The sequence below is a fragment of the Rana temporaria genome, chromosome 7 (genome assembly GCF_905171775.1).
Source record: "Rana temporaria chromosome 7, aRanTem1.1, whole genome shotgun sequence".
Taxonomy (NCBI): Eukaryota; Metazoa; Chordata; class Amphibia; order Anura; family Ranidae; genus Rana; species Rana temporaria.
In genome coordinates, this window is record NC_053495.1 from 99,895,176 (window position 1) to 99,912,008 (window position 16,833).

At 42.1% G+C, this 16,833-nt stretch overlaps 1 protein-coding gene across 3 annotated transcripts in view; it reads right to left on the reverse strand.

Annotated features, from left to right (window-relative positions):
• The window catches only part of PLA2G4A (phospholipase A2 group IVA), a 227,098-nt gene that overhangs the window by 172,439 nt on the left and 37,826 nt on the right, over positions 1–16,833 (reverse strand). Inside the window, exons 2-4 of one of the 3 annotated variants that reach the window (XM_040359753.1) lie at positions 11,438–11,849; positions 8,279–8,378; positions 6,327–6,406 (exon numbers count right to left, since the gene is read on the reverse strand). In XM_040359753.1, the coding sequence (XP_040215687.1) occupies positions 6,327–6,359 (33 nt within the window). In that variant the 5' untranslated portion in view covers positions 6,360–6,406; positions 8,279–8,378; positions 11,438–11,849. The remainder of the gene's footprint in view (positions 1–6,326; positions 6,407–8,278; positions 8,379–11,437; positions 11,850–16,833) is intronic. The other 2 variants (XM_040359754.1, XM_040359755.1) reach the window with 2 other exon arrangements.

The following is a 16,833-nucleotide window of genomic DNA, read 5'->3' on the forward strand; positions in this document are numbered from 1 at the left end:
CCCTAGCTGAATTGGGGACATGGACAGAAGGTGGAGATCGAGGGCAGCAGGATCAACCATGTTTTTTGCAAAATACAGAAAACGAATCTCATAGCGAGTATGAACAGCATGTAATACACCATTATTGGTAGTTTTTTTACGATGTGGGTTTAGTGACACTAAGTAAATTCTTTGTAAGAGTACCATGGGCATGGCCATTGCTGACCTCCTTCTGAAGAAGCTAGCTGCTTTAATATATCCACACATACATATACACAAACATTCATTTCTATTTTATAAACGATCACATGACCTCTACTCTACGTTGCATATGGGTCTAGAAAGATGGTGGTGGCAGCAGAAGCAGCTTGGACAAAGTACAGACACCAGTCCAGTGTAAAATGAAGAGACAAAATACACTGAGCAACTGGGAAGGAGGGGCTTGTAAGAAGAAGGCAGAGAAACAGCGGTACACTGATCTTCCCAGTAAAGGGCTGTGCCAGGGGGCGTGTCATCAGAAGTCTGACCGCTGGAGTATTCAGAATGCTTTATTAATCACAAAGGAAAATCCTTAAGATACAATTACATTCAACGAAGACCACACAAGATCACAATAACGAACAGAACAAGACACAATAAAATTAGCAATAACAGCAATTAGTACCAAATAAAAATAACAAACGATACTCTTTAAAAAAAAAAAAAAAAAAACATTTATACTATTAAAATACAACATAGAATAAATAACAGATTACAAAATAACAGAAAATCAAACTACCAAATTACAAATAATGTGCCACTTTCTTTAGCATTACCCAAAATGATTAACCTAAAAAATCCGGATCATAAACCAGATTAAATCCTCACATCCAGCACTCGGAGAAAAACACACACACATGATATAAATATATTCTCTCTCCCCCCTTCAATTTCCTGTGTCACTCTGTGGTGCATCGCGGTTGTAACAATCTGTCACTGATGGGACTCCGCTGGAGTGGGTGGGAGTTGTCGAAGATTGAGAATGAAAGCTCCAATTCAACAACATCACTGGCCTTGCGAATTAGTTTGTTGGTGTAGGCCAGAGGTTCCCAACTTTTTGAAGCGTGAGGGCCACTTAAGCAACTTGGTAACCAGTCGCGGGCCACAATAAGTGGAGCGGGCGGATGACAGGTATTGTGTCCACTCTGCATACGCAGAGCAAACACTGACACAGCCCACTCTACTCTATGGGCCCTCCGATTTGATCCACCCAGATAGAAGGGGACGGATCCCCCCTTCTGTTTTTTTTTTGTTTAGCAGATTGGATTAGAGGTAGGTGGGAGTGAACAGCCACAAGCCCGTTTACATGTGATGCTCCATAGAGGTAAACAGAGGGTCTGATTGGGTTGCACTGATCATATCAAAGGGGCCCAAGGCTTTCACACTGATGCGCTGTAGTTTACCGACACGGAGGGTAGAGCATAGTGCACCTATGGCTTTCATGTGGGTTAACTCCACTTTGCCATAGACTTCTATTATATCCTGCAGGTGTGGAGCACCAAACCCGCAGGTAATAACAAAAGTCTATGGCTCAGTGCAGGTAACCCGCGGGTGTTCTGCGATTTGCCTGCAAATCAGTTTGAAAGCAGCCCAGTAACCACTGCTGAACAGCGATGCCCATATGTACAATGTGATTTTAGTAATAAACTTACCTTTAATAACAGTCTTCCATTCAGGTATCACCGGCTGTTGCCGTCCCAGGCAGAGCGCATTTGGTAACACTGGTGACAGAAGCTGGCACTATATAGAAAGCATTGGCTTTTAAGACTCTGTTCTACAGCCGCTTGCTTCCTCGACCCCAGGATTCATTCACCACACTGATGCTCTGGGATGGCTGGTCAGCAACCCACGATCTGTGCTTGCCAACCCACCATCCCAGAGCAGGAGGTCGCGGGCCACATCAGAGTGCTCCACGGGCCACATGTGGCCACTGGTTGGGCACCCCTGGTGTAGGCCATCCTAAGCCTACTTCCCCAGAATGCCACTGCATACAGGAGAGCACTGGCCACCACAGACTCTTAAAACATCATCCCACAGATGTTAAAAGACCACAAACAAAAAAAGTACAAGCAGGCTTTGCTTCCAAGTAGAATGCAAAAGAAGCAAACGGACCATGCCAGGATGGTTCCATGCATTGCGTGGTCAGTTTGTAACAAGAAAGCAGGGGGACTGGCACATCAACAGGTATTTCACAAAAAGGAAGCAATCCATAGAAAACATGGTAGAATGTTGGTAGCTGCTGCCATAGCAAAGCTATCTTTGTTCAAAGTGCCGACGAATATCGGTGTGCGGCGGTCCCAAAGTGATTAACTGACATTGTGCAACGCTGTACCCAACCAAAATTGACGTCCTTTTTTCCCCACAAATAGAACTTTCTTTTGGTGGTATTGTTCACCTCTGCGTTTTTATTTTTTTGGCATATAAACAAAAAAAAGAGGGACAATTTTGAAAAAAAAAAAAAGGTTTTACTTTTTGCAATAATAAATATCCCTGTTTAAAAAAATAATAATCTTTGCAATAAGCGTATATTGATTGGTTTGCGCAAAATTTATAGCGTCTACAAAATAAGGGATAGATTTATGGCATTTTTTTTTCTAGTAATGGTGGCGATCTGCGATTTTTATTGGAACCGAGACATTGCGGCAGACAGATCAGACACTTTTTTCACTTTTTTTGTGACCACTGACATTTATACAGTGATCAGAACTATAAATAGCCACTGATTACTGTATAAATTTCACTGGCAGGGCACAGGTTAACACTAGGGGGTGATCAAGGGGTTAAATGAGTTCCCTAAGAGTGTTCTAACTGTGGGGGAGGAGACTGATCGGTGTTCCTATATACTAGGAACACACAATCTGTCTCCTCTCCCGTCAGAACGTGGACATTGCGGCCGCTGGGCACACGCATCAGCTCCTCAGTACCGCGGCAGGTATATATACACACACCCCTTAAAGCGGCCGCAAATCAATTTATAACTTTTTTTGAAATGCGTTTTTCCTGGATATTTTTGTTGTTATTCTGTCTTTCACTGTTAAAATAAACCTACCATTAAAATTAGGCTGATCATTTATTTGTCAGTGGGCAAAAAAATAAAATCAGCAGGGGATCAAAAACTTGTTTCCCCTCACTATATGTAGATAACTTAAAATAAATCTTTACAAAAAAGGTAATTTTTTCAAACTTTTAAAATAGTACTTAGTGAATTTTTTTAATGGCCTCTTCTCCTACCATTATCATGCACAATTAGCTATAATAGACAATAGTGCCGAGTCATGCTTAAGAAAACATGTTCTAGCCCAGGGGTCTCCAAACTACGGCCCGCGGGCCACATCCGGCCCGCTAGGACGTTTTGTCCGGCCCGCAGCTTCAGTGATCAGACTCACTGCAGGGACGGCTTGCTTTGCCTTCTGACATGCATTGAGGGATTTCAGCGCAGACCTGCTGCACTTCCCAGCTCCTCCACCAGAGTTAGTTAATTTTAGCTGTAACAGCTTGTCTGTGTAAAAGGGGCGGGAGCCGGGAAGTACAGCGTGTCTGCTCTAATGCTGGCTCTTCAGAAGCAGGCAAGCAGCACAGAACACGCTGATATACGGGGAAACTTGCAGACAGACAGTGATGAGGAAAATACTGTGCTTGGGGGGGGGGGGGCACAAGTATAGAGGGGGGACAAAACTGTGTGTGGTGGGAGATCTGATGGGGATGTATGTAGTGGTGGCTCTGATGGGGATGTAGTGATGGTTTTGATGGGGATGTGGTGGGGGCTCTGATGGGGATGTAGTGATGGCTCTGATGGGGATGTAGTGATGGCTCTGATGGGGATGTAGTGGTGGCTCTGATGGGGATGTAGTGGTGGCTCTGATGGGGATGTAGTGGTGGCTCTGATGTGGATGTGGTGGGGGCTCTGATGGGGATGTACTGATGGCTCTGATGGGGATGTGGTGGGGGCTCTGATGGGGATGTAGTGATGGCTCTGATGGGGATGTAGTGATGGCTCTGATGGGGATGTAGTGGTGGCTCTGATGGGGATGTAGTGATGGCTCTGATGGGGATGTGGTGGGGGCTCTGATGGGGATGTACTGATGGCTCTGATGGGGATGTAGTGGTGGCTCTGATGGGGATGTAGTGATGGCTCTGATGTGGATGTGGTGGGGGCTCTGATGGGGATGTAGTGATGGCTCTGATGGGGATGTAGTGATGGCTCTGATGGGGATGTAGTGATAGCTCTGATGGGGATGTAGTGATGGCTCTGATAGGGATGTAGTAATGGCTCTGGTGGGGATGTGGATGTGGTGATGGCTCTGGTGGGGATGTAGTGATGGGGATGTGGTGGGGGCTCTGATGGGGATGTAGTGATGGCTCTGTTGGGGATGTAGTGATGGCTCTGATGGGGATGTAGTGATGGCTCTGATGGGGATGTAGTAATGGCTCTGGTGGGGATGTGGTGGGGGCTCTGGTGGGGATGTGGATGTAGTGATGGCTCTGATGGGGATGTGGTGATGGCTCTGATGGGGATGTAGTGATGGCTCTGATGGGGATGTAGTAATGGCTCTGGTGGGGATGTGGTGATGGCTCTGGTGGGGATGTGGATGTAGTGATGGCTCTGATGGGGATGTGGTGATGGCTCTGATGGGGATGTAGTGATGGCTCTGATGGGGATGTAGTAATGGCTCTGGTGGGGATGTGGTGATGGCTCTGATGGGGATGTAGTGATGGCTCTGATGGGGATGTAGTGATGTGGATGTAGTAATGGCTCTGGTGGGGATGTGGTGGGGGCTCTGGTGGGGATGTGGATGTAGTGATGGCTCTGATGGGGATGTGGTGATGGCTCTGGTGGGGATGTAGATGTGGAGGGGGCTCTGATGGGGAACACTGATCTAAGGCCTCGTGCACACTTAATATTTGGCCCTAGTGCACGAGGCTCTGGCATTTAGGTGCGGGCAGAGGATACAGGTGCACCATCCAGCCCTGCTAATGGCAGCTTTTTTTTAAATTCTGCTCTATTCCATAGCTGAGGAGTAATTTATAAATGGCTTCTTTTTTTTTCGGCCCGCGAATATCTGTAAAATATACAATGTGGCCCTCGAAGTAAAAAGTTTGGAGACCCCTGTTCTAGCCTATAGGCACCCCACACACATTTCATCAGCCAGCTACATTTGAAAACATAGGCATGTTTAAATTACTCAACTGAATGCTCAAAGGTTACTATATATATATATATATATATATATATATATATATATATATATATATATATATATATATATATATATATATATATATATATATATATATATATATATATACACACACACATCACAAAAACCTTTCAGATTTCATACTTCAATATATTGAAAAAATACCTCAAAGAAGAAAATTAAATCAGTATATAAAGTTGTAATACACAATGTTCAGAACGATCTCAAACCATAGATTAAGAACTATTATAGTTCTTGCATTTGCCATCAAAGAATGCATTTTTAATTTTTTCCTCACATTCGTTTTTTTTATGAAATATACAGTACATCCTAAAATAATAACTCACAAACTAATTACTAACAGCCAAAACCAGCAGTCATTATTCCATACGCTTACTCTTGGACCTTTCCATTGCCTTTGATACAGTTGACTACCCCCTCCTCCTCAAAAAACAAAATATACTTGGTTTCCATGGCTGCGCTCTACCTACGTTGGTTTAATTCTTGCCTATCTCACCTACAACTCCACTTCCCCCTCTCCAATTCCTCTTAGTGTTGGGGTCCCCCAAGGTTCTCTCCCTGGGCCTCTACTATTCTCAATCTACACATCCTCCCTGGGTCAGTTGATAGCCTCCCACGGCTTCCACTACCATTTATATGCCAATGACACCTAAATCTATCTCTGTGCCCCTCAGCTCACCCCATCGGTCTCCTCACGCATCACTGATTTACTAACAGACATATCGGCCTGAAAGTCAAGCCACTTGCTCAAAATGAATCCATCTATCTAAAACAAAGCTCTTAACATTTCCTCCCCCACGAAAACCCGAGAAAACCCTTCTCTTAAGAAGCCTATCCTGCTTCTAACTAATACACTGTTTTACTTCCTCCATCAGCTCATCCCCCACAGCTATTACCTTTTGTATCAATTGACCCTCCCTTTTAGAGTGTAAGCTCTGATGAGCAGGGCCCTCTGATTTTTCTTGTACCAAATAAATTGTAATGTAACTGTAATGTCTGCCTTCATTTTGTTAAGCGTTGAGCAAACTGTTGGCACTATATACATCCTGTATATAATAAATAATAATAATAGAAAAAAAATATGCTTACTATTATATACTGATATGGATCAATGGATGCCATTATTAGAGGAAGTGATTAGAGGTCCAGTCCTCCAGGAAAACCACTTTCTAAGTATGAAAATGATATGCGTTAGTAAAATTACATACAACTAAATTTTTAAAATAAAATCAGTAAAGAATTGGTTCATTGTACCATTTTACAGGCTTTTTATCGCTACACCAGTGGACTAGACATACCCCTCTTTATTTTTCAGGGAGGGCATTGTAATTTTGCAATATTATCAAGCATAGTACAGTACAACAATGTTGTAACATCATCATTTACAGTTTGCAGCAAAAGCACAGAAATTGTTCAAGTTGTTCGTTCTTTGTTCTTCACGGTACATAAAAGCTACAGAGGTCAGCAACGTGTTTTAAACCTTTTTTACTATGTGTTTAGAATGTAAATTCTTGAAATTCCAGCCGAGTAAAGGTTTAATTTTAAGTGTATGTGAATCCTAAACAGTGACCCCTCAAAAATATGTTCTCTTTAGTCTTAAATATACAGTACATCTAAAAATGTGTTGCTTTATCTGTTCATAAGTGCACAAATATACTTGTTGAGCCTGTCAGAAATCTTGTAAACAGATACTTCTGTGCTCTCTGCCTGCACTGCACTCTTCTCAGTTACATTTTTTCCAGTAATCTCTGGACAACAATTTCCTCTTCTCTATGGTATGGGGAAGAAAAGGAGAAGTTTTGTACTAAGGTTACAAAAGGTTACAAAAGCTGCTCCGCGATGGATGAAGTGTGGCGGGGATAGGAAGTTATGGCAGTAGAAACAGGTGAAAAAGCCTACAAAAGAAAAGTATTGCACCCTCCACATCTAGGCCCTGGTAATTTAAAATATATAACATTTCTGTGGTTGGGTTTAGCTAAGCTTTAAAGTGCTTGTATAGGTAAAAGTTTTTTCTTTTTTTTTACTTTAATGCTCAGGAGGGCACAATAGGAAATGGCTCCCTATTGGAAGTTCAGAAGGGGGGAGGAGCCAGCCGTGGCAGACCCCAGAAGAGGAGATTCAGGGCTACTCTGTACAAAACCATTGCACAGAGCAGGCAAGCATCACGTTTGTTATTTTACAATCCCTTTAGGCCTAGAAGCTTGACAAAGTGAACCTCAATTTATTACATACCATAACAAACTCCTTTCTCTACATGTTGTCATCTTGCTTTTGTTCTGTTAATAAATACTCTATGTATATGCCAATTCCAGAAGGGGCAAGGTATGAGATATTACAAGTGATTTTGAAGAACTGTTTTAGTGAGTAAGATGTGTAGTAGAGGAGTGCAGAGAGTAAGATGGTGGGCCGGATGTTCATGAGAGCACTGCAGAGGTTCAAACAGCTGGCAGTATGTAAAGGATGGAAGCATGGAGCTTATGAGAGCAGGCAATATATATATAGTGGTACCTTGGATTACAAGCATAATTCGTTCCAGAAGAAAAATATATGGTCACTGTACTGATGACACTGGCTGGGAAGGAGTTAACCATATAGGGTGATCGAAGAGTTAAATGTGTTTAACCAGTGTTTACGTGTGTATTGATCGGCTTGTGGTGTGACTACGCGCTCATACCCAGAAGAGCAGAATCACATAAATATAGTAAAAGCTATAGTGTGCAGTCGGCAAGTTGTTAACTTATGCCTTCCTGTTAAACTTTTATGAAAACATAAATATTTTCTTTACATCCCATAGACAATAGTCTTGAAATACAGTATATGGACAGGCAAAACACTTAGGATTAAACTCAAAAAGCTGGCAGCATATCAAACATGTAGGTGGTATGGCTGGCCTATATTTTTAATATTCCTATTCAGCCTGCAGATAAACCTAACTAAAGCATTTTAATCCTTCATCAGTACTTGTACACCCACTTATAGGTGCTGCCCTTAAGGCCTGTCACAAAGCCAGTGCCAACACATCATTCTCTAGGTCTACTCACGCCCTTGAAAGTAATTCCAGGTCTTCCTCTTCAAAAGTTGCTTCTTTCTTGAGGATGCCAACTGTTTTCTTTTTTATTACCCAGCCAACATCTTCATATCCTATATAAATATTTAAAAAACACGAATTAGATGTAATATTTCCATAATGATACCATCACCAGATGCATCAGTTTGGGTCCTGCACCATATGCTTTACTGCAAATAGGATTTTGACTTGCAAAAAGTATGTGCGATTAAACTGGAAAAAATAAATAAATAAATAAATATTAGAATGCATGGTGTATTCCAATAAATCCAAAATAAGCTGTCTTGTGGGAATGGTCTCTAACCTATGCATATAGTACTCAACAGCGGCCATTCCATCATGATGCCCTCCCTATGTTGATATAAAAGGATGACACGCCTGCTGTCACTAATAGGGTGCCATCTCACATCTGAACAGCCTTAATGTAATTTAGTACTTGTTTTGCATCTCTCAGATATGCAGGTCTACTGACTATTAATGGCTGCAAGAAATAATCCTTGTGGGATGGCACAGTGGTGTAGTGCCTAGCAGTAAAAAGGTTTGCTGGTTTGAATCCCAATCACGACACTAACTGCCTGGAGTTTGCATGTTCTCCCTGTGACTGCGTGGGTTTCCTCCGGTTTCCTAACTTAGAATGCATGAAGATAAAAAACCCTCTGACTTTACAACCACTTTAAAGTCCATGAGAGTGTCCTGTGTAAGACCAACTCCCATATAAACAGCATGGAGTCAGAGTCAATAACGGCACGTGGTTTCGCCAGTCACGCCGGAAGCTTCAGAGGCAACTGTCCCCAACAATTGCCTTTGAAGCAGCCGGCATGACCAGCGAAACCGGTCAGGCTTCCAGCTTTGTTTCCATGTTAAGAGAAAGGGGGGGGGGGGAATTTGGGACTTTGAGTGGGATGTGAGTTTGGACAAATATAAATTGATAAATTGCACAATAAAAAAATTACTTTATTCATATAAATGCACATGGAAGATATGACGAGCATATAATAGACAATAAAATATTCAAAATTACATTGCACGCGATACATAAAATAAAAAAAACAGAGTATTATGTAAATGCACGATTTAATGAAAAAAGCTGCATTTAAAAGCTTGACCCGTTTCGTGGATGAAGTTCCACTTCTTCAGAAGCAAGTGCAGAGTGCGTATCTATAATAAATATTCAAAATTACTAAAATGAAATTAAATAGGGATGTAAGGGGAAGAGAAAACCGAACACCCCAGAGTTACTTACAGTACATATTAGCTGTAAAGTTGGTCACCGAATGCTAAAACCCGATGGTTGAGGAAAGCTAGGAAATATCCCTGCCAGGAGCTGTGGGGGCGTATAACTGCGGGCAGCCAAGGAGGAAAACACCACAATCAAGGGGAGAAATGGGAGGCGTCCATGGCGAGTTGCATAAAGATGAGATGTTTTTTGGCCTTGGTAAACGGTGTATGCGATCAATAACAAGGTCCTCTAGCGGTGCATCTGAAAGCACTGCTTTTAGGAGGTCTGCCAAGGGACGCTATAGTCCAGATTCACTTCTACCACACAAAAAGACCAATTCATGATGTCTGCAAGACGTCGGGATGATCTTCCCCTAGAACTGCAAGAACTGTAATTTTTTGCAGATCTCTCAGCATTTACCATGCAACAACGCAGGCAATTGGCCACCATCACCAAGCCGCTGAACAATCATTACATCCCCTACCGATGGCTTTACCCCGCCAAACTGCTGGTCACCAAGATAGAAACTCCTATGCGATAGCCAGTGTCAAGGAAGGCCTCCGACTCCTGAGAGATTGGCATATCCTAGACCCACACAACACTGAGAAAAACACGCCACACTCACCTCCATCAACTCTAGTTGATGATGCTGAAACAGGCTGAAGGCATACTTATCTACCGCCTCATCTCTATATCCCCTTGTGGCCCAGGAAAATGCCACACCGTTTTTTTTTCTTGTTACACCCCCCCCCCCCAAGTTCTAGCTGTAAATCTTCCGCACAAAATTCCTCATAGAATCGCTTGTTTTTATAACTCTGTTTTTCTCTTCCCTTTGTTTTTTTTCCTTTCACCGTTCATCTTTACAGGACTTACACCGGACGGACTTCCATATTGGTTCCTGAGGTCACTTAGACCCGCCTGCACCAGCTCCCCAGTTCTACACATCCTCACAACAAGGACAACAGACTCATTGTCAGGTAACAAAAGAGTACATTGGCACACTCATACTGTAGCAAGGTACATACTCTCCATTTCTCGGAGATGGCATTTAACATGACCTCTTTCAATGTGAAAGGCTTGAACAGCCCTCACAAAAGACAAATGGCCTGGAAAGAAGCGATCAGGCTCAAGATTGACATCATCCGCTTACAAGAGTCTCACTGTATCTCTCACAACCCCCCCCCCCCCAAATTTTGCCACCACAAATTCTCACATGTGTAAATGTGTATGTGTATATGGCGAATGGTCCCAAAAAGAAAGGAGGAGTTGCAATTGCCATCAAGGACTCTATTCCATTCACTCAACTTGAAACTTACCTAGACGCATCAGGCAGATATATAATTTTTGTGTGTGAGATCGCTAAAATTAAATACAAGTTGGTACCTCCCAAACACAAATCAACTATGCTTCTTAAAGAAGATATGGAAAAGAGTGGCGTCCCTAAAACAAGGACATGTAATCTTATGCGGGGACTTCAAATGCAATCCCAGATAAAGACTTGGACCTTTCTAACCCCATACGTAAACAACTACGAAGGGCAACATTGGCCCAGTTTATCACATCTTCTGGTGGATGTATGGAGATGCCAGCACTCCACAGAAAGGGACTTTTCCTTTTTCTCCCAATGTACATCACATGTACTCATGTATAATATAAAGAAAGGGTTTTGCGCAAAGACTGAACAGTATCAAATAAAAGAGGTGATGAGTGGTAATCAATCAATAATCATAAACATGTTGATCAATAAATAAAGTAAATATAAATAAATAGTGGTAAGTGTCCAGTGTATAGTATTGCAGTGAAACTGCCAAAGGGGAGAACAAAAACGGGGCTGAATGTCCACTGGGAGAAAATGTATGAAGATGGCAGTGAAGGATTTGATCACATCTGTATACGGGCTCCCAGAACTCTCACCTCAATACCAAGTGTCAAAAGCATCCAGGGTCACTTTGCATCATACACCTCCTCACAGCCACAGATCTTCCCACCTGCCACACTTCACTGGTGCTTCTACGACCTCTCCAGCTGTCTATAGCCTTCCCTCTATGGTGCTAGTTAACTCGGTGCACACCTCCTCGATTAATCCCTAATAAAGCTCCATTCAGGGGGAGAGAGAGAAAACAGAGAGCCTCCAATAGTGTAGTATGTAAAAAGCAGGGGGACGTTTATTAAAGAATAACCTGCGCTTACATCAATAACAAAAACAAGTGCAATAATTCAAACAGCCAGCGGCGTCCTCAGTGCCTTCTTGCGTCACTCCAGGTGTACGTCTGCCCATGGGCAATCCTTACGCGTTACGACACAGTCACATGTCTTCATCTGGGGACTTAATTTATATTTACTTTATTTATATTATTTCACTTGTGTGTATTGTAAACACTACTAGGTTTTGCGGCATTTACACCATTGGTTTTATATTATTTTATTTACTCACAGTAGCGCGAAGGATACTTTATAATATTCACTGTACTCATGTATAGATTTTTTTTTTTTTTTTTTTGGTAGACAAATTCATGTTGCAAATGATTACCAAATCTGATATACATGCGATAATTTGGTCTGATCATGCTCCTACTTCCATTAGTGTGGGGGTTCGTGGGGCCAAAACAAGGACAAACAGATGGCGCAATGATCTATTCACTCTCTCCCATCCTGAAAACTCAAAGCAAAAATCGAGAAGCCCTAAGGGAGTTCTTCAAGATCAATGCCCCGTCGGTCCCTTTACGCTCTAGAACACACGCAAGGTGTACATTCAAGGTCTGCTCATACAACTAAGCTCTAAGCTTAGGAAGCAGCAAACTAAACGGCTCAACGACCTGTTATTTACCCACTTAACCCCCGAGCCTATTTTTCAGATTCGGCGTTTACAAGACTAAAACGTTTTTTTTTTGCTAGAAAATTACTTAAAACCCCCAAACATGATATATTTTTTTATAACACCCTAGAGAATAAAATGGCGGTCATTGCAATACTTTTTGTCACACCGTATTTGCGCAGCACTCTTACAAGTGTATTTTTTTGGAAAAAAACACTTTTTTGAATTAAAAAAATAAGACCACAATAAATTTGGCCCAATTTTTTTATATATTGTGAAAGATAATGTTACGCCGAGTAAAATGATACCCAACATGTCACGGTTAAAAATTGCGCCCGCTCGTGGCATGGCGTCAAACTTTTACCCTTAAAAATCTTGATAGGCGACGTTTAAAAAATTCTATAGGTTGTATTTTTTGAGCTACAGAGGGGGTCTAGGGCTAGAATTATTGCTCTCGCTCTAACGATCACGGTGATACCTCACTTGTGTGGTTTGAACACCGTTTTCATATGCGGGCGCTACACGCGTATGCGTTTGCTTCTGTGCGCGAGCTCGTCAGGACGGGGCACTTTAAAAAAAAAAAAATTTGTTGTTTTCTTTATTTCTTTTTATTTATTTTATATTTTTTTACACTGAAATAAAAAATAAATAAAAAATTATCACTTTTATTCCTATTACAAGGAATGTAAACATCCCTTGTAATAGAAAAAGGCATGACAGGTCCTCTTAAATATGAGATCTGGGGTCAAAAAGACCTCAGATCTCATATGTAGACTTAAATGCAAAAAAAAAAAAAAGAAGAACATTTTGTCATTTAAAAAAATAACAAAAAAATGTCTCTTTAAGACGCTGGGCGGGACTGACATTTTGACGTCACTTCCGCCCAGCAATGCTATGGGGACGGGTGGGGGCCATCTTGCCCTCACTCGCATCCTCACAGCAGGTCCTGATCGCCTCCGCTGCTACCGACAGCTCCGGTAAGCGAGGGAGGGCGCGGGAGGGGGGCCCTCTCCCACCACCGATAAACGGCAAACTCGCAGCGAATCCGCCACAGAGACCGCCATTATCGTTTACAGGACTGCTCACTGAAGAGATGGATATCTCGGTTGTGGCAGCAGCTGCTGCCGTTACCGAGATATCCATCTTTAAAAAACTAACGTATATTTACAGTGGGCGGTCGTTAAGTGGTTAAAATCCAAAATCTTGAACTCATCAACAAACAAAATACCACCCAAAACACTAGAGACTAACTATTCTACACTAGGCAGGAACTTTGAACACACCTGATTTCTCAGCAAGAAAACCGCCTTCGCATATTAAAAGCCCACACCTACCGTTGTGGCAACAAAGCAGGGAAACTGCTGGCAAATCAGCTGAAAGACAAAAGTAGCTAAACAAAAAATCCTACACATGAAGAATCCCAAAACAGGAGAGACAGTGTCCAACCCCAAAGAAATAGCAGATGCCTTTAACGACTATTATGAATCATTATATAATCTTAAAAGACGACCCAGGCACCCACCAGCCTTCAGACATGATAAAAGAATTCCTCACATCAGTAAACCTACCCACACTATCCCAAACAGAGATCTTCTCACTTAATATATTCTTCACGATGAATGAATGAATGAATGAATGACTTGTATAGCGCTACACATGCGAACTGAATCGCCTCTGGGTGCTTTCTCCAGCCAGTGTCTGCTTGGCTGGTGTGGTCATTTTACCCCATAGGATCTCGACACACTTGGGGTACGATACCTGAAATAGAAAAATTGATCAGAAGTATGCCGCACAATAAGTCACCAGGTCCCGACGGATATTCATATGAATATTACCAGCTGTTCCGCAATGTCCAAAGCTTCCTTCCCACCAGAAATGCTGACAGCCACCATAATTACCTTGCCCAAACCAGGTAAAGAACCTACTGTGCCACAACATTTCAGACCCATTTTTTTGTTGAATGTTGATGTTAAATTGTATAACAAACTAATTGCTAAGAGACTGTCGACTTTTCGACTGAAACTTATCAACCAGGATCAGGTGGGTTTTGTATCTGGTCGCCAAGCAAATGATGCAACCAGGAGAATGATAAATCTCATACATTTGGCTGAAAAATCTGGAAGGCCTTCTCTGCTTCTCACTTTGGACGCAGAGAAGGCCTTGGACAGAGTGCATTGGGGATATTTGGCTAGGGTCCTAGAGAAATTTGGTCTGATGGGCCCAATTCAAAAAGCTATACTGGCGCTATACTCTGCACATGTTTACACGGAGGGTATGTTCTCCAGAAACTTCCAAATATCAAATGGGACCAGACAGGGATGCCCCCTGTCCCCACTTATTTTTGCCCTGGTCATGGAGCCCCTGGCAGAAAAGATCAGAACTCATCCATCAATCCAGGGCATCTCTTCCCAGGGCAATCGCCACAAAATCAAATTTTTCGCAGACAATGTCATATTGACACTAACCCATATGATTCTCTCACCGCAGCCCACGACACGTTTCTACTATTCGGTAAGGTGGCCTACTGTAAGGTCAATGCTTCTAAATCAAGCATTTTTGGCATAGCAATTGATAGAGCCACAAAAACAGCCCTTCAACGGGATCTACCATTCCTGTGGTCCCGAAATTCTATAATTTACCTGGGAATTCAGTTAACTCCCCCCATCGTCAACCTCTAAAAGATCAAATTATATCCCACTATTTTCTTAATTCCAATTCCTTTGTGAGGGCAGGTAGTAGAGCGAGATCCTCCTCCAATACTGCAGAGGAAACACAAAGCGGTGGGCGGAATGGGTCTCCCAGTTCTGAAAGAACACTACATGGCGGCGATACTGGATCAGCTCAGAGGTTGGTTTGACCAAACTGATACCAAACCATAGTGCCAATTAGAACATGCTTGGATGTCCCCTAAATCACTGCGGTCCCTTCTTATTGCACACAACTTGCCACATACAAATATTTCAATAGACCACTCCACCATACAAGCATCAACGAACGCATGGAAATACTTAAGAGAAGTTACACACCCAATGTTACCTTCTGCCAACATTCCCATGCCACTAGACACCCTCCACTGGTTAATTCCGAACATAAACCTGACTCACTGGCTGAGTAGAGCTATCCATTACCTAAGAGACCTCATGGCGAATGATAAACTTATGTCAGTTTTGGACATACAAGCCAAGTACCACATTCCTTCACCAGAGTTCTTGACGCACAACCAGATCATCTCACTCCATCAGCAACTCAACACGAACCATACCCCGATCCCCACACAAGTTTGGAATCACCCAAACTCCACTAACCCAAAAGCTAAAGGCATATCCATGATATGTGACATACTCAAGTCCAAGTCAGTCTTTATCAAATCAAACCCACAAATTAAGTGGGGAAAAAAAAAAGCTAGATAATTATTTTTTCAGAAAAACAATGGCCTTCAGCGATTAAATGCAACCACCAGTTCTCTCGGTGCTCGAGTTATGCAGAGCTAGCACAAAAATGTATTGCGAGACGGCACTTTACCCAATACATAGCTAAATTCTCTGACTCCAACTCGAACCTATGCTGGAGGGGTTGCAGACAGGTGGGAACACTAACTCATATGGTGTGGGCGTGTCCCCACCTCTGCAGCTTCTGGTCAGAGGCATTCAAACTGATTGCAAAAGTCACTGTGGTCTTTTTTCATCCTTCTATTGAAAAAGCTATACCGAGTGTTAACATGTCGGAGTACCCATTACAGGTTAGATCCATAGCAATACACATAATCTTTGCTGCAAGATCTACAATGATGAGCAAATGAAAAAATGAATGAGATCCCCAGTTTGAGAGAACTTGTCATGAAAACTTGTCAATATTGTGGCAGAATATGGCAGAATATGAAAAAATATTGGCTTATAGGGGCGGTTCCATTTCTAGCTAGATCTCCAACTGGTCAATATGGAACTCCCTAAACTGCCCTCGGTAAATGTCCTGTACTTTGTTATGCCTCTCTTTCCTTCCTTTCTTCTTTAATTCTTTTCATTTTTTCCTTGTAAAGCTGACATGCAAAAATCATTGTAGTGTTAATTACTGAAGTTTTCAGAACCTGTGTTTTCAATTTGTAAATATACACCAGGTTTTAATGATACCTACAAGTTTTATTACATAATCAACCCTTTTTAGTTTGATGAATGCAAATAGAGTGACCTAGTGTAAGATCACAGATGTTTTCTCATACTTGCTGTGATTCAATAAAAATCATTTGAATTAAATGCCATTAGGTACATGCAGTGTTCCATTACATCATTTATATGTGGGTTGATTTCATGCTACAGCTCAAAGGAATTGTAATACTACTGGCCATATGGGGGTGACACTATCCATATGTGGTTTGGATTGCTGTACACCCATGAGAAGATCTAAAACTGTCCTCTTGTGAATTCGTTTTAGCCATCATTTGTATAGAAGAGTATAATTTTTCCTATAAGTCCCTGTTTAGCATGCCTCACAGTAAATG